Below are 19396 nucleotides of genomic sequence, written 5' to 3' on the forward strand. Positions count from 1 at the left end.
GTTTCCACGGCTCTTTGCTCAAACCTTGCAAGATCTGATTTTTGTTATAGTTTTGCCTATATAAACTTCCTCGTCCTATTTATTTTCTTTAATTTCAGAGGCCATAAATATACCATTGTGGGAGGAAAGCCCTTCTGCCGACTTCTAAAAGCAATGCTCAGTTTAGGGTGAAATATCTACGTGGAAGAAAAAACAAACACTGATCACAGCCCAAAATGCCACAGTATTTCTTTCTATGATGCTTCTGGGACTTGATATCTTCATCCACTTTGCTTCTAAAAGTGGGTTTGCCCTTATTTTTTCCACAGGTTTCTCCTCCCCCGCACAATAGAAACGTTGGGGTAGCAGGTGATGCTGCTGCTGCTATTACTGTGAATCGGGGGGGCTCAATTCACACATTAGTTATGTATCAATACTTAATGATGACTGGTCATATACTTGTTTAAATTTCTTAAGGAAAAGGACGCCAAAATAAAAAGTCCCATCAAAATATCTTTGCTGTTGGTGCTATTGTGACCTGGAAAATCTACCTCCTGATAATTCCAATGACAGTAACAACATAAGCAAAATGAGAGCCGATTCACTGGATCTTCCACATACCCTGTGGGTGCTATTTACAAACTGAATGGATCAGGTCAGGCCTGTAAGGTTGCCCATGTCCCTTTACAACTTGTCTGATTCAACTGAGCGAAAATTGAGGGCGCTCCAAATAAGGAGTAGGATCCTCCAGGCAAGGCCATGGTCTCTTCTTCTGAGAAGCTGAGATGCTGGGCTGGAGAGCTCACTCTGTGCTTTTATCTATGCCAAGAGAAGCTGGAATGAGCTGTTTAGGGTTGTAACTAAAGTACATATAGAAACGTCGCTTTTAAAAGATCAATCGGTAATCACAGTCGGAGATTTTTCTTGATCTATGTGGGTCCCAGTTTCCTTATCTGGTCTCACATTCTCTGATGTTACTTTTTTTTTTTCATTTTCACTTAATCCACAAATATTTTCAAATTACCTACTCTGAACTAAGCACAGGGGATATAGCTGTGAAACAATTTAAATATAAATATTGTCTCGGCCCTTCTGAATCTTACATTCTAGGGATGTGGTGGGGAGTGAACTGACACAGGCATTAAAGGACTCATTACGTGAATCATTTATGAAAATGGCGACATATGTAATGAAGGGGAAAGAGAGGCAGGCTGTTGTGACCTAGTCAGGCAGAAGGGGGTCAGGAGAGGTTTCCCTGAGCAGGTAATGTTCAAGACCTGGATGATGAATGGAAGTCAGGCCAATGAGGAGAACAAGCAAGCAGATTCCTTTGCAAAGGCCATGAGATGGAGTAAAGGCTGGCACGATTGAGAAGCAGAAAAATGCATTGCGTGGCTGAAGAGCAGGGGAGAGAGAAAGAGGCATGGCCCGGGGTGAGCTGGAGAGGAGGAAGCAACGATCTCAGACAGGGCTTGGCAGGCCCCGAGCAAGAATTTGGATTTTATTCTCAGGGCAATGGAAAGCCACGGAGGGTTTTAAGGCATGATCAGATGTGCATTTTTTAAAAGAGCACTTTGAGGATGTACAGATAGACAATGATGAGAAAGTATAGCTAGCGGTAGAAGTCGAATTTAGGTGGTAGGTATAAGGGCTCACTGTAAAATCATTTCAACTTTTCTGCATGTTTGAACATTTAAAAATAACATGTTGGGGAAATCTGGCCACCGTATGGAGAGTGGATTGAGGGAGGGCAAGAATGGTTGCAGAGATAGCAGCTAGGAGACCTGTAATAATTGTAGAGAGGCATAACGGTGGCTTGTACTCGGGTGGTGGCATGGAGATGGTGAGAACTGGACAGGCTTTTGAGATATTTAGGAGGTAGAATCAATATGATGCCCTGATTGATTTTGCCTCGGGGTAAGGAAGAGGCATAAATCAAAGATCACTCATTTGAAAAGATATATGCACCCAATGTTCACAGCAGCACTATTCACAATAGCCAAGGTGTGAAAGCAACTTAAGTGCCCATCAACAGATGAATGGATAAAGAAGCTGCGGTAGATATATACAATGGAAAAAGAACAAAATTTTGCCATTTGCAGCAACATGGATGGACTTGGAGGGCATTATGCTTAGTGAAATAAGTCAGAGAAAGACAGATACTGTGTTTTCACTTATATGTAGGATCTGCAAAATAAAACGAATGAACAAATATAACAAAACAGAAACAGGGGACTTTCCTGGTGGTGCAGTGGTTAAGAATCTGAATGCAGGGGACACGGGTTCGAGCCCTGGTCCGGGAAGATCCCACATGCCATGGAGCAACTAAGCCTGTGTGCCACAACTACTGAGCCTGCACTCTAGAGCCCACAAGCCACAACTACTGAGCCCACATGCCACAACTACTGAAGCCCGCGTGCCTAGAGCCCATGCTCTGCAACAAGAGAAGCCACCGCAATGAGAAGCCCACGCACTGCAATGAAGGGTAGCCCCCGCTCGCCACAAGTAGAGAAAGCCTGCGCACAGCAACGAAGACCCAACGCAGCCAAAAATAAATAAATAAATAAAATTAAAAAAAAAAAACAGAAACAGTTCACAGATGCAGAGAACAAAGTAGTGGTTACCAGAGGGGAGAGGGATGGGGGAGGGGCAAAACAGATGAAGGGAGTTAAGAGGTACAAACCGCTAGGTATCAAATAAATAAGTTACAAGGATGTAATGTACAGCACATAGAATATTCTCAACGTTTTAGAATAACTGTAGTATAAAAATATCAAATTACTATGTTGTACAGCTGAAACTAACATAATATTGTTAAGTCAGCTATATGTCAATAGAAAAAAAGATCACGATCCAGTGTCTAGTTAGCATAACCTGGTGGACGATGGTACCAGGTACTGAGACAGGATGTACTGGAGTAGAAAGACATGGGTGTAAGAGAGAAGGTAGACTAAAGAGTTCATTTTTGAGTATGTCAAGAGCATGAGCTATCTTGGTGGAGATATCATATAGGCGGTTGGATCCGGGGCTGAGAGGAAGGATCTGGGTTCGGGATGTGAATCTGCAGTTATAAGCATATACATAATCATAAAACCATGAGCATACAATACATGATAATGCCGGAGAGGATGGATAAAGGGAGGAGAAAAGAAAGAACAAGCATCAAAGAATCCAACGTTAACAATCTTTAACAGAGAAGGAAAGGGAACAATTAATGAAACAGAAAAATTAGGCATGTATGATATTGCCAAAGGCCTCTATTGCAGGGCTTTTGGGTTGTTTCCAATCTTCTGCAAGCAATACCCTTGTATGTACTCATTTCTCACATATGTATCTATCTCTGTAAGATAAATACCCAGAAGTAGAATTGCTGTGCGATATACACATCTCATTTTGAATTTCAAAGCATTTAGTTTTGAAAAAAAGATTGCTTAGAAAAGCCACCAAACATAGACAGCTTAGTTAACCATATTTAATGTGGCATTTGATAGGACTGGTTAAGTAAATTTAATATATCCCATAATGTAATACCCTGTTGCCATAAAGAAGAATGAGGCTGTCAATATATTCTGATACGGAAGAGGAAGGACTTAATTTTCACAATTTTGAACCATTTGAGTTTTATGCCATTCACATGTATCACTTAGATTAAAAATATTTTTTGTACTTCTACACTATACTTAAAAAAGAGTAACCTAAAGATCAATTTACCTTTTATTTTTAAGAGCCACACCAACAGGTTTCTGATGGACTTAGGCACACCTGGGTCTTGCATTATGGAAATACCCAGTTAGATGTTGATTTTATGAAGTCACGACATAGAATTGCTCTGACCGTGGCAAAGGTCTGAATACATAAAGTTCATGCTCATCTTGAGTTCGAGTTATAAATTTTGGAATTGATTTTGCCACTTTTATTATTAGTGAATAAATCTACCTCATTTTGTCTACTTTAGAGATGTCTCCAGGCTTCACCATCGCCACCCTCTCTCACCTCCCCTAAAATGTCTCTGAAGACATACTCAGTCATATCAAGTCTGAAGACAATTTATATTTCCAATATAGGAAGTAGTGATGATCGTACACTTTTTGTTTTCTGTTTTTAAGAAGGGCAACATAGAGATATGGGTGTGAGTTTAAAAAAATGTACCATATGCACTAAGCTACACTAGACTAATAACTTCAATTTTCTAGAATGAGAGCCTTTTTTTAATAATAATGAATATGGATTGCTTATTCCCCTTTCTAAGAATAATGCTAAATATATTCTTTTTTTTTTTGCTAAATATATTCTTAAACCTGTTTTCAAAATTCAAGAAGAAATTCAGAATATGGAACAATTAGCTAGAATAAGCCTGAAGACGATTCTAGCTTTCCTACTAGTAAAATTCAGTATCTATCCTTTTAAGGATTTTATCAATACATGAATTCAAGTGAAAAAATGAGCTGAGGGGTTAGAACGTGACTCCAGAAGAAGACTGGGTCAGTTACGTTCATACACAAATAATCAGACTCTGCTCCACTTCCCTTGGTCTAGGTCCTCCTGTCCATCACGATAAGCATGGGATCACGCCAAAGACCACAGTGAAAAGAACACTGGCCTAGGGGTCACACCCTGGATTTAAGTCTGGATACACTCACAGCTTCTATAATACCTTGGGCAAGTCATTTCTGCTTTCTGGGCTGCAGATTTGGAATCTTCAAAATGAGGAACCAGGTCTGAGGTCCCTTTCAGCTTTAACTCCCTTCATATCTAATTTGGTGGCTAAAGTCTCTGGAATCCCAGGTGACAGAAGGTAAGGTAGATTGAACTCCTGGCCACATTCCTTCATTCCTTCCTGCATCCTCGCTCTTGCCATGGCTTCAGTATGAGTAGAGTACGTTCCCCTGTCTCTTGATTTTGGGCTTGGCCATATGACTTCCTTTGAGCAATGGGATATCGTAGACATAACACAAGTAGGGGCCGAAAAATGTGCATTGCTTCTTATTCCCTCTTAGTTAATAGCTTAGAACATTTTATAAAATAAATGTCTACGATAGCTAGGTCATAATTAGGGTGACTCTACCTCCCAAGTTTGCCAGGTCAATCCTGGTTTACATCTGTTGTTCTGGTGTAACGATTTAGCTCTCTTCACTCCCCAAAGTGGGATGATTTACAGTATCAATTACATAGTCACCACAGAAAAACCTCAGTTCACCTTGAAAACCTACCCGGTTAATCCACAAGTTGGCCACGATAAGAGGGCCATGCCCTTGCCCCAGCGTCCATACCCACAATGCCTTCTTTGGATCATGGGGATTCCCACTATCCCCTCTTCTTACTCTTCAAGTGGTCTACATTCCAAGTGGCCCCCTTTTCCCTCAAACCTTGAGAAAACCTAAAGTCACTCACAATTAGAAAAAGTTTGGGGACTCCCAATCTCAACTGCAGCTTCAAATAAGCACGTGCCATTTCCCCTACGGTATAAGGCCTATGAATCATTGCACAATTTGCTTGTTGACACGACAGCGTGGTATACTTTCTATCATGCAATCAAAAAAGCCCTGGCCCACGCACATAGAGAGGTACATGCTTTTTTACACACCTGGCAAGACCCTAGGTGTTCATAACACTGGTATCTCTCCTCTCATGTCCCAATACCCTCAGGTAAGAAATGGCAGGGAAGCAGCCTCCAGGTCCCAAGCCTGCTACTGGTAGGAAATAACACCCAGACAGTCCCAAGAGGCCTCATTTTGGAGAACTGGTACCTTCAGAGCTTACTCTTCCCCATGCTGGCACGGAGCATGAGCACGCCCTCTACCAGAGTCCCAGGATTGTCTACCATCTTCTGCCAGAGGCGTTGCTCTTCCCCCTGAGAGTCCATCCAATCCACGGTCTTCCCATGGCTCACACCTAAAGAAGGGAAAGGGAAGCATTACACTTTACAAATGAAACGTTCTGATCTTCTGGAAGACACCTATCAACCTCTGAGGCGGACCCGCTGACCAGAGAGCCCTTCAGTGGCTTGTTCTCACCATATCGAGTGAGTGGAGTTAGCATGGACTACATCCTTTGTAGCCTGCATTACTCTCCTCTGCCTAGATGATGTGGAACAAACCAGGATGGCCCTAGGGGCTCATTTCTCCCTCACTTTGGTAGTTTAAGTAGAAAGCTGGCTCATCTAGACTGAGTTAACACAACAGAAGAACAGGCTGACTGGGTGTTTTTGTTTTAGTGGCACAGCTAGTCCTGGCTCTCCCGAATCTATACACGTGCTCTACTGCTGTAATTCCCCCCACCCTCCCCAATTCGCCCTGTTAAAGCTGTGTCTTGTGGAATCAGTGGTGTGTTTCCATGACCTGTTTGAACAACATGAGACATTATTTTTTAGGGGAAAAATGGATTTCCTTTCGATTCAAGCAGTGTAATGGCTGCAAGCATGGACAAAACTGAGAAGAGGTTGAAGTCAAGTTCGTCTTGGAAGTCCTTCTCTCCCCGGTCAGAAGCATGTGCTGTCTTAGTGATCCTCTCCCGAGAAAATCCTGAAGTAAGGCTCAAGAAAGTAGTTGAAATTCACTTAGACTAAAGTGTAAATGGTATTTTATGAAAGGACTGAATATAAGCACTATACACCCCACACTTCTAGCTGAAGGATACAAAGTTACATAGTAGTAATTCTAACAATGAACCAATCCTTGGCTAAAGTAATGGAGCATCTGTGGAAATTTCGAGAGTCGGCTAAGAGGAAACTACAGGTACACTTAGGACACATCAAACCTGCAGGAACCACTCCCCTGCCCCAGGCCAAGTCACAGACTATCTCAGGTTTACCAAGTCCCTCACCGCTTCCAGAATTCAAACGAACTCCTCCCAGAAAGATGTTGCTGGAAAAGGCCTCCTTGTCCCAGACGGTAAGTTCTAGGCAAACATTCTTTATATCCTGGGGATGCAGGCCAGTGAACACGAAAGTATGATTCCACTGAGGGTTGACACTCTTTTTTATTACCAGAGTTTTGTGCTTGGTGGCTTTGCTATCATCAGGGAGCAGGTAGCTGCAGGAGAAAACACAATCAAGCCATCAGTGAGACAGTAAAGCAGAAAAAGGCACCCTTGCATAGTCATGTCAATTTCCCATAATTCCTCGTGTGTGTGTGCGTGCGTGCGTATGTGTGTGTGTTTATCTGTGTGTGTCTATTTGATTTTCTTTCCCAGTATCACATATGCTTAAATCTGGGTTTATTTAGTGGAATGGTTTATTATTTCTTTTAAGTGGGGCAACAGTAAAATGCCCACACTCTTTTTTTTAAAAATATTTATTTATTTATTTGGTTGCACTGGGTCTTAGTTGCGGCACGTGGGCTCCTTAGTTGTGGCAGGCGGGCTCCAGGCGGCTCCTTAGTTGTGGCAATGCGAACTCTTAGTTGTGGCATGCATGTGGGATCTAGTTCCCTGACTAGGGATGGAACCCGGGCCCCCTGCATTGGGAGCGCAGTCTTATCCACTGTGCCACCAGGGAAGTCCCCCATCCTCTACTTTCTAATCCTGTATTGGTCCTTCCCTCCTACTGAAATGAAAATACCTCCTGTGGGAGACACTATGTAATAATGTTCTGCCTCCTATTACCTTTGGCCCACCTCTGAGGTGACATGAAGCCACGATGAGCACTTCCTGGCATGTGGACAGCTTCCTACTTCAAGTGCCTGTGTCTCTTTGCTTCTCTAATTAAGGACTTCGGTGCTCTGTGAGCTGACTCAGCTTCTGTGCAGGAAACCCTGGAATTACTGGGAATTTAATGTCCCCAGGAGCAACCCTCAACCAATGAGTTTTAGAAATTGGTGGATGAGTCTCCCAGCTTCCCTGTCCCTTGAAGGGATGATCCTAAGGTACATTCCACAGAGTTCCTTCCTAAGTGGAACTGAGCCCCAGTTGCTCACAGTGGTAACCTGCCTAGTAACATATTTTTATCAATTTCCCTCCCTTCACTGTCTCATTTTCTCTACTCTGTTTTTGATCATAGTACCTGACGAGTCAGGGAGCAGACTTTAGGGAAGGAGACTTATGGGTATCAAATTAGTACATCAAACCTGAAAAAGACCACAAATGGCCTTACAATAAAGAAGATACATTATGACACTTGAGATTTCATTTCATGTACCAAACAGAGACTGCTTACCTCCCAATTCATTCTCTCCCTATTTTTCTAAAAAAAAACAAAAAAACAAAAAAACACAAAAATCCTCATTTTTTTAAAGTTAGGCACAAGATTGTCCAGAATAAAGACTACATTCCCCAGCCTCCCTTGTAGCTCACATAGCCATGAGACTAAGTTCTGGCCAATGGGATAGCTTACCTTTAGTCTTTGTTTACATATGAGAGAAAAAACTTTTGTCTTGTTTAAGCCACTGTTATGTTGGCTCACGGACAGACCTAATATTTACTGATATATAAGATTAAATTTTACACAAAGGTCTATTCTTGCTCTCTCATGCTCTTTTTCAAAAAATCTGAGGTCCCTTTAAAATCAGCTCAATGTTTAAGTGTAACTAGGGAGAGAATTCACTAGAAAGTTACTGGCCTTTAAAAAGGAAAAAAAAAAAAATATATATATATATATAACAAAGATATTGTCCTTTATTATCTCTGCTTCATAAATGCTCAACATGATAAAGTAAAAACTATTCCAGAAGATGTTAAGTCATCCGTGCAAGCCCACAATGAGTTCACGGGCGAGAAGCCATACCCTTATCCCACCAGTGAGCAGGAAGCGGCCAGAGCTAGATGGTAGGGCTGGGGAAGCAAATTTCAACGGCAGAATCCACAGAAAGCATTTCTTCTGTGCTTAAACCTCCTGGGAGAAAGTCAAGGACAGATGGACCAGGATTCAGGCACACACGCTCACCAGTGGGGAAGCCCCAGACATCTGCTTCTCCTTATTACCACCCTTACCAAAGTTAGACTGTGTGAGCATAAAGGATTGACTCATTTCCTTGTAGGAAAAATTACACTTTTCTAAGAAGGATTGAGGAGAGGAATGATACTGTCATCTGACTCAAAGAATTAACCTCACGGCTGGCATCACGGGACTTTGTTTTACCTTATGCATTTTGTGATGCTCTGTGAGAGCAGGGACCGTGTCTTATTTTTGGAACTGCAGGACTTAGTGCTTGGAACGTGTGCATGTATGTGTTTGTTGTAATGAATGAAAAATATCCTGCTGGTTCTAGTTCTTCTAATTATAGGAGAAAAATCTCAAATAGAAATCAGGAGGGATTTGTTGTTTGGGTTGCCTTGAACGGGTAAGAATGTCCATTAAAAGGGCTGCATTCCCTCAAGAAACTGCCCAGGGCTCCACAAAGTGGGCACAAATGCCCAAGAGGCAGTCTTGGAGTTTCCCCAAGGCACTCTCCAGTGGGTATCTCTAGGGATGATGCTCTGACATCTCCACTTTTTACAATTTCCCCCAAGACAGCAAAATACCAAGGATCCAATATTTTTGTTGACGTTGCATACAGTTAGCACCAAATGATAACAAAGCACAATACAAGTATATTACATGTAGAAAACCATACTTTCTCCTCCTGTGAGAAACTAATCTCACAGGAAAATTTGCCAGTCTTGAGGGCGAGAGTCACAGGACATCCTGAAATATGCTAGAAGCAGGCTGAGAGCTAGAATAAGCAGATCTCTCTTGCATTGTTTTCACTGTAAGCGCCAGCAGTGAAGGGGAGTTCTTTCCTAGCACACATGTAGAATAAGAACAACACGGAAGCCCCACAGCCACCGTCTCATGGATCACAGACCTTTTCATCTCCCATTAAGTACCATCGAAAATGAGCTCAAACAAAATTACCCCTTCACAAAGCTATCAGAAGTGCCTCCTGATTTCACGGCTGTCAAATTCTTCGCCTCTTTGATGAACACTTCTAGGATTCCTCCAGAGATGACAGGAGAATCCTTCTTCTTTCCTCGTTTAAAGGGCTTCTTTCCTGCATCAGCCATCAGAGAAAAAGAGAGAAAGAGAGCCACAGAGAGAGCCAGAGAGAGAGAGAGAGTGAGAGAGAGAGAGAGAATGAATGAGGGAGGAAGAGAGAGCATGAAAGAGAAAGAGAGAATGAGAATGGGGGGCAGGGGAAGAGAAAGAGAAAAGAAGGGAAGAGATAGATCATGGATTCCATTTCAAAATTTACAAATAAAATCCACAAAGATTTATTTCATTTTCAGAGTGAATGAGATCTTTACACTATTGTATACTTTTCCATGTAATCACTTAAATGCTTTTACACCACTGCATTCCTTCTGGATATATCTTTCAGTTTCGTTGAAAAAAATAAGCAAATAAATTTAAAAAAATTAAATACTCCCCTATAACATATAAAGGGATAAAACAGAAAAGACCCCGAGAGCTGCCTGGGCCACATCCCTGCTCTCTGTGAGGAACAGCTACAATGAAAGCCACGCACATGTGCCAAGACCCCCAAAGAGAAAATTCCTAACTCCCGTCTTGGATATTTTGGTCGCGTACATTGTCAACTCCATGCTGGGCCAGCTCTAAAGGCTATAGCTCAGACACAACTACATTTGGGGGTGAGAGGAAACTCTTCCCGCATCACATTTTTATTCTGATGACACACGCTCAACATGAATAACGACCGCCTCCACCAGCACCTTTATTTAACACTGTTCTTAGTGCTTTGTATGAATGAACCAATTTAATTCTTGCAATATCCCTAAGAAGTGAGGCAACTGAGGCTGAGAGATAGTAATTTAGTTGCACAGGGTCACAATGACAAGGGTGATAGGAAAAGAAAGATAAAGGAGGCTGCCTGTAGGAGTTGAAGAAAGAAGAAGGGCAAAAGGGATTTAAAAGTTGACTCCAGGCTTCCCTGGTGGCGCAGTGGTTGAGAGTCCGCCTGCCGATGCAGGGGACACGGGTTCATGCCCCGGTCCGGGAGGATCCCACATGCCGCGGAGCGGCTGGGCCCGTGAGCCATGGCCGCTGAGCCTGCGCGTCCGGAGCCTGTGCTCCGCAACGGGAGAGGCCACAACAGTGAGAGGCCCGCGTACCGCAAAAAAAAAAAAAGAAAAAGTTGACTCCATCTGGATTTTTCCTTTGTATTCTGTGTTCCAGGTTAATTTCTTTCTCAAGATGCCCTGAGCAGCTGTGAATGTCATAAATCCAGACAGCATCTTTCTGCACCTCCCCTCTCAGCAGGCCATCCCCCATCTCCCCCTAACCCCCCACTCCACCCGGCAGGGGGGAAGATCCTATATGTCCTGGACTTCCAGGAAACAAATCTCAACATTAAGGTTGGTCTCTAAGTATGAACTCTGTCCTTTCCTTGTAAGAATCTGACACCCTTCCCCATACACAGTGTATACTTTTCGACTCTCCTTAAACGACAGTGACACCTAAACCTTTCCATTTCATCTGTGTAATGTAAAAGTAACATAGTCCCCTGATCCCTGTTTCCACACTTCTAGAAATGGAACGTCCCTGATCAAAGTCATTGATTTGTTTTCTCTACCTTGAAGCTGTCCTAGTGGAGGTGTCAGGTTCTCCTCTGGGGGTATGTAACGTAAAATGACTGTCAGCTCTCCTTTGTACTGAAGGCCCATATCCTCAGCAAATTCCACCTGGCCAAGAGGAGACAGGTGAAAAGAAAAAGTGAGAATGCTTGGTTTGTAATTTTGTAGCCCATATTTGCATGTACAATATTTACTTGGTAGCGTAAATGTGACAATTTATTCCCATTCAACTATGTTGGCACTTATTGGTTCAAGAGATGCCTCAGGCATGAGAAAAGAGAGTCTGGAAAACTCTATGAAGCTATTTGAGTATAACATTCAACGCTAAAGGGCTTCCCTGGTGGCGCAGTGGTTGAGAGTCCGCCTGCCGATGCAGGGGACGCAGGTTCGTGCCCCGGTCCGGGAAGATCCCACATGCCGCGGAGCGGCTGGGCCCGTGAGCCATGGCCGCTGAGCCTGCGCGTCCGGAGCCTGTGCTCCGCAACGGGAGAGGCCACAACAGTGAGAGGCCCGCGTACCGCAAACAAACAAACAAACAAACCCCCAAAAAACATTTAACGCTAAAGTAAAAGGAATTTGAGAGGAGATATATAACACACGTTCGGTGAATCAATGGACACTGAGTGCCTGTGATGGATTGAGAACTGGACCCATCATTGAACATACCCAAATAATTTGGGGTATGAGGCAGGAATAAAGATGTCACTGAAAACAGCCCCAGAAGATCCTTCTCTCTGCCTGTCCTTGATGTCTCAAGGCCTTCCTAAGTGTCCAAGAAGGGGCAAGTAGGCAGTAATGTCTGGTTCACATTGGGCTGCCAGCCACCAACTATGAAAAGCTATACTGGTAATTCACATCATTAAAACTCAATGAGGAAAAACTGGTTCACTCCAACATTGCTGGTGGGACTGTAAAATGGTTCAGCCACTCTGGAGATCAGTTTGGCATCCTCTTAAAAGACTAAACATACAACTACCATACACCCTAGCAATTTGCACTCTTGGGCGTTTATCCCAGAGAAGTAAAAGACTGTGCACACTGAAAAAAAATCTGTACATACATATTTGTATCATCTTTGTTTGTTACAGTACAAAACTGGAAACAACCTAGATGTCCTTCAATAGATAACTGGTTAAATAAACTGGGGTACAGCCATACCATGGAGTACTACTCAGCAAGAAAAAGGAATGGCTACTGAAACACACAACAACTTGGGTGAATCTCTAGAGAATTATGCTGAGCGAAAAGAGGTCAGCTTAATAGGATACATACTATACGACTCCATTTACATGACATTTTTGAAATGACAAAATAATAGATATGGAGAGTAGAGTCATGGTTGCTAGGGGTTAGGAATGGGGGTGGCAGGGGGGAGGTGGGTGTGGTTATATAAGAGCATGAAGGATCCTTGTGGGGATGGACCCATTCTGTATCTTGGCTGTAGTGGTGAATATACAAAGCTACACATGTGACAAAACTGCACAGAAATAAATACACAAACACACAAACGAAAACCGAGGAAATCTGTATAAGATGAGTGGATTGTATCAATGTCACCACCTTGGTTGTGGCATTGCACTATAGCTTTGTAAGATGTGACCATTGGGGGAAACTGGGTAAAGGGTATACAGGATCTCTCTGTATTATTTCTTACAATAGCATGGGGATCTACAGTCTTCTCAAAATCAAACTTAAAATTTAAAAGTGCGGTGTGAGCACATACCCACAGCCTCTGAGTCAACGGAACTTTGATTTTTCATAAATAGGGTAAGAAAAGTAGTGTACTTTCCTCAGACTTTTCCTGCAGGAACTTGACTGCTGAGCAATGAGTCAAGGGCTGAGAGCTGCTCTCTTCTGAGAGAGGGCAGACTGAAAGAATTCAGAAACCCCAAAACCCACGAGAAAGCCCAAGGCTGTTCAAGCCTCAGCGAAAAAGACTGATACCATTACAAAAGGAATCCTTGCCTTACTTTGCTTCCTCTTGGTGGTGCTAAAACTTATTAGTAAAGGTGGGGAAGTCATTTGGAGTATTCTATTCAGCTATCTTGCCAGGGGCACAAGTGATATTAGATGGTGGAACAGACTATCCATCTAATATTTAATTATTTTAACTTGAGGGCCTTGTAAGAGGACTTTTCTAATTGTTTTGATGGTTTCAGTAAATTTTAGTTTATGTGAAAGTCACAAATGGAAAATTAGAATGGATATTATGACAGATAAAAGAGATCAACTGCTTTTTTGGTTCCATGGCTAATGAGAGGTGAGGTATTTGTCCTCTCTGGATCGGAGTGGGCTCCGTGATTGCTTTGACTAGTAGAATATGGCAGAAGTGATAACGTACCAGTTTCTGGGCCCTGGCCTTAAAATGAACAGCTTCTACTTCTTCTCTTGGAATGAATATTCTTGGGATTCTCCCTCTGGGAACCCATGATGTGAGGTCCAAGTCACATGGAGAAGCCACACGTCAGTGCTCTAGTCGGCAGGCCTAGCTGAGTTCCTACCTAGCTGGCAGCCAACATCAAGTATGAGACGGCCAACTGGAGCAACCAGCCCAGTCAAGCCCTCAGATGACTTCAGCCTCAGTCTACCATCTAGCCTCAACCGTATGAGAGACCTTAAATAAGAACCACCTAGCTGAGTCCAGTCACCCCACGGAATCAAGAACAATAGTAATAAATTGTTGTTTTAAGCCACTAAGATTTAAGGTAGCTTTCTATACAACAACAGTTAACCAGTGCAAGCTCTGTTTGCTTTCAGCTGAGATCTTTGGGTAGGAAAATATATTGGCAGAAAAAATTATATGTGCAGGTGTCACATACTAACGTGTAGTGTATTTGTAGAGATCAAAACATGCATTATTGGGATTTATTAATGTTGCATTACTTTCTAGCTGAAATTCAAATACACTGGTGACTTGGTATAAACACAGTCCTCAAAACTCGTGGGAGTAGAAAATAATAAAGGTGAAGTCTTACGGTATTATAGTCACACACAAAAGAAATCCAAAGGAGGGAGTCATCTTACAGTCTGCACATAGCTAATATCTTGGGGTATTTTTGGTACACTTGCAAGGAAATTCCAAGGCGACATCCTGTCCTGGCATACTACCATTTTACATTATTCAACCAACTCCTACTCAGAAAAAGGTTGCAGAATTCAATACAGTTTATTCAATTCTACCAACACATATGGAATGGCTTCTTGTAGTAATGATTTTAAGGCATTTTGCTAAGTGCTACGGGGACCCGGAGAGAGACCCGGCTTTCAATGAATTTTCATTCTGTCCAGGAGATATATATTCAACAGAAGCTCTGTTCATCTGCCCGAATGCTCTCCATTCCCAGCGAAGAGCAGAATCCTCTACAAAGACCGTGCGTGCCCGCTCCCATCAGCTGAAGCACATGCTTAAGTCAGCTGCGTTAGTCCCCGAAGCTCTGTGCCAGGCCAATTTGTGGCTGTAATTATATAACTGAATGTCACAAATTGAAGAGTCCCAAAAGACAGCTGCTACTATAAAAATTAGGTTGACCGACTTATCAGAACTAAAGATTTGAAAATAAATTTGCTATTGGATTGTATTTGGGCTCAAGCTGTAAAAGATTAGGAACAAGATGGTGAATATGTAGAAAGGTTTTTGCACTTGGTTGACTTTGAAAGTACTCTGAAGTTTTTGTTTCACTTTAGAGAAACGCAAACTAGCAACTGCTGATTAGGATACATTAGGGTCAGAATTTATGCCAGGAGGATATGACAGAATTGCAATCACTGAAACCATACTCAAACAAAACAAAGTGCTCCTGTATTAGAAGACCTGAAAATGAATGCACATGTATTTGTTTTAAGTTAAAATACATGATTAAGAAATGCACTGGGGGAGCGGGTATGTGTTTGACTTCTGTGACTTAGTCTATGAACTGACCTACTATTATTGGTCCTGATTGCTGGGAGAAGAGGGCTTCTACCACACAGCAAGCTCAATGCCAGACAAATGATGACAGTGGCTCCCAATACAAGTACAAAGAAACTACTGTGGGAAGAGAATAATCCAGAATGGGGTGAAGAGGGGGCCCGTGTCTGGTCCTTAAAGGATGGGAGAGATGATGACATACGAAGGGGGGTGGGAGGAGATGATTAGTCTGGGTTAAGAAAGCAGGATGAGCAGAGTACAGTGGGGCTTGCGCAGAATGTGTCTAAGGACTGGTAGGGAGTCAGGTGTGATCAGAACCGTGTGTGCAGGGAAGAAGCAGCAAGGAAGACGTAAACAAGCTGTCTACTCTGGGGTCCTGAGGAGACCTGAAGACACGAATTCCTGTTATCGTGTTTTATTAGGGTGGGTAGTAGGGTAGTGGGACCACAAAGTGAAGAGAGGTTTACCAAGGTTGTGATATAAGGCAAAGTTTCATGGAAAGTAACTTTTGCTCAGTCCCACAGGGGAGCTCTGAGGATAAGACAGGTCACACCTCAGAGCTGTCTCAATCAGAGGCAAGGGAGTCACCCATCAGTTATTGATCAAGGGCTCTGCCCTCAAGCCCCAGAAGCCTTAAATACCTAGGCTCTTCTGGCTTTCCATGCCCACATTCCAAGCCCACTCCAGCAGCCTGAGGACGCCTCTCCTACACAGATTGGTAGGTGCTGGCTGGCAGGAGGGACAGCCATGGGGAGCCATGTATGCATGAAAATGGGGATACAGGTAAAGCACTGACATCTTCCTCTGCTCCAGAAGGCTTTTTGAAGAGCTAGAGATCCACTTTCCATCAGAGTAGGAAGCAGGGTTTCCACTCAGACACTTACAGGTCTAAGGTGGGGTCATATATCATGGACATAAGTCTGCTCAAACTGCCACATAAAGAGAGAGCCCTTTAGCTAGGCAATCATTTCACGGGACCTTATATTACACTGACTCTGCCTGAAGGTGGGATGGCGAAGATTTCCTTGGAAAACCACTTAAGCTTGCTGTTGACTTTCAAAGGTCCTTTATATAATCACACCTTCTGGGAACACTCGAAAGGCAATTTATACTGACAAACTCTTCTTGTCTAACTACCTAACATGCCTTCCGGTAAGATAGCGAGTTATAGCTAATAAACAGTCCCACGTCATGCAGTAAATGGGAGTTAGACTGTGAAACTTTATAGTAAGTACATCTGGCATCTTGAGTTCTTTCTCCATCTGCGTTGGCCTCCATATGGGTTGTAAGACCCAGCAAAAACAAAGGAAGGGGCTTCCCTGGTGGCACAGTGGCTGGGAGTCCACCTGCCGATGCAGGGGACACGGGTTCGTGCCCCGGTCCGGGAAGATCCCACATGCCGCGGAGCGGCTGCGCCCGTGAGCCATGGCCGCTGAGCCTGCGTGTCCGGAGCCTGTGCTCCGCAACGGGAGAGGCCACAGCAGTGGGAGGCCCGCGTACCGCAAAAACAAAAAACAAAAAAAACCAAAGGAAGGTGTCCAGGGACTTTTCACCAACACAGAGTCGATAAGCAATAAGGCACTGTGTCTTTCCAGCCTTCCCACTGCCAAAGGATGTCAGTATTTCTGAATGTTTAAAGACTGTTAATTCCGATCGTCTATTACTAAGGAAATTGGTCCCTGTAGCTCACGCTTCAGCTCCTCAGCTGGATAATCTACAAGAAGCATCGAGTCTCCAAGGCTGCCCATGCTCTAGCTGCAGCTGATGAAGTGACTCCTGCACTGAAATGACTGAGGGGCAGACGGAGAATGAAATGACAGTCCTCAGAGTCGGCTGGTAATCAACCAGAGGGAGCCCAGCTCAGCCCGAGGACGAGCCACTCACGAAGCAGGAGGCGGCGTACAGAGCATGTTTTGGTATCCTGCCTCCCTGGTTTCGGAAGGCATGGTATCTAAGCAAGTCTGAATAATCTGCAGCCTTTCCTCTGTAAGTGTCAGAGGGAGCTTGGTGGAAAAAGATGACAGGGATTAGAGACACCAGTTTCAGTTGCGTTCCCCAGAAGCCAACCCTGAGGTGAGGATTCTTATGCAAGTGACTTATTAAGCAAGTGCTCCCAGGACAGGCCAGTGAAGGGGTTGGGGAAATAGGCTGGGGAAGAGGAGGAAGCCAGGCAAAGGTGCAGCTAGATCCAGCAGGAGAGCTCTGGAGTATAACGCCTCAGAGCTTTTCCCACTCAGTAATGCAACGGAGCTTTCAAACTCCCCCATCTATCAGTTATTGGCTAAGGGTTGCCTTGTGGCAGGGGGTACATACGCTCCCAGGAATTTCTGGCTCTCTGCCTACGTGGGAAAAATTTACAATAGCCTGAGGACAGACTTGTAAAGAGAGCCTCTGGCAGAGGACCAAAGGAGTTCCAGTGCCATTAAACACCATCAGGATGTTTCCACTTTGCGCGGCCTCAGAGAGATGCTTCTCCCTTATGATAGAAAGTCAAACCGCTCAGTGTCAATGTGAAGGTGATTACCATGGAAAGCTGTTGACCCCGAAGCACAGAGGATGCTTGGGAGAGGCCTGGGAGAGCTTTGATATCATCTCAGTGCAAATTCTCCAACCATTTCCAAGAAACTGACTGGAAACCCTCCAAGCTGGTTTCCAAAGAGCCCCTCTGTGCTTTCATGTTATATTTCTGACAGACAAATTAACTTCATGGACTAAGATACATGTTACTTGTCCTTCATCAGTGTCACGCATCGTATGATATGTCGGACATTTTCTATGATTCTTTGATGCTCACCCATTACACAAAAGGAAGCACGTGATAGGAGACTGTTAAGTCAGATTAATTGCTATCCTTTATGTTGAGGCTTTTCATTGAATTCCAAGAAACTTAGTACTGTAATGACCAAATATTTCTCATATTTAATGTCAGAGAAATGTTATCCTATCATGGACTTGTTAACACTGCACTTCCTATCTCTACCACATTTACGTTAGTCATGGGAATGAGGTTATTTCCTGTTTGAGGATTTCTATTTCATTGTCCATTTTACCCATAGCCCAATTAAACCTCCTAAAGATTTTCCATGAGTTATTTACACCAAGTGCAAGGTCAACACTTATAAAATCCACTAGAATATTGCATTTAATTTCTGAGTCTCAGTCTCCTTATATAAAATGGGGATAGCTATGCTAACCCCACACTGATGGTTGTAACCATGAGACGTGAACGACGCTGCTACTGATGATGATCAACAAGTGTTACTGATGATGGTCACTTGTTTTTTGCTGTCTAGCATCCACTCACCATTTTTTTTTTTAGTACTACTGTGCCAGGATTTCTTTGGGGGCAATACCACCTTCAAGACCAGAGTTATGTCCTGATTGTCTTAAGCCACTCAATGTATCTCACCTCCCTAGCCAGAATGATTGGCTCAGGATGGGCAAATAATGTAATGAGAATTAGGAACCAGAGCCAGGGCATTGGCTGGACTATCGGGAGGAGGAGGAACTCGCTCCTCTCCTGGACAGTGTGAGGCAAGGATGAGAGGTTTGCAGCTGTCGTGGTGTCCAAGAGAAGCAGACCTGGAGCTAGTGAGGGAGGCCCACACTGCATGAAGTCTGCAAGTGAAGCTAACACAGAGAAGAGAGACCAAGAGACGCCAGGGCCTTGCTAAGATCTGAGTGTCTGGATTAAGCCACGCTTGATAATCACTGGCCCATAATTTCCTTTTATTTTTTTGAGTAGCATGAGCTGGGGTTTCTGTTAATTGCAATATAAGGACTCCAATGTAACATAAATACTACCTAGCATTTAGTGAGAAGTTTACAGTGTGCCTGACACGATACTGCAAGCATCACATAGCAGGCTTCTTCAAGCCTCACAGCATCCCTGTAACTGATGTCCAACTCTTTTATCACCAGTGAGAATACCAAGGCCTGGGAAGTTAAGTAACTTGCCCAAGGTTACACAGAGTCGCGAAGCCAGGATTGAACCCAGGAAGTCTG

At 43.5% G+C, this 19396-nt stretch overlaps 1 protein-coding gene across 1 annotated transcript in view; it reads right to left on the bottom strand.

The window, feature by feature from the left end:
- Positions 1-5596: 5596 nt before the first annotated feature.
- Positions 5597-19396, bottom strand: part of SYTL5 (synaptotagmin like 5) — a 100683-nt gene continuing 86883 nt past the window's right edge. The window contains exons 13-16 of the mRNA XM_060002139.1: positions 11484-11592; positions 9809-9944; positions 6802-7010; positions 5597-5871 (exon numbers count right to left, since the gene is read on the bottom strand). Coding sequence (XP_059858122.1) covers positions 5729-5871; positions 6802-7010; positions 9809-9944; positions 11484-11592 — 597 coding nt within the window. The 3' untranslated portion in view covers positions 5597-5728. The remainder of the gene's footprint in view (positions 5872-6801; positions 7011-9808; positions 9945-11483; positions 11593-19396) is intronic.

Source organism: Delphinus delphis, chromosome X (assembly GCF_949987515.2).
Source record: "Delphinus delphis chromosome X, mDelDel1.2, whole genome shotgun sequence".
NCBI classification, from domain to species: domain Eukaryota; kingdom Metazoa; phylum Chordata; class Mammalia; order Artiodactyla; family Delphinidae; genus Delphinus; species Delphinus delphis.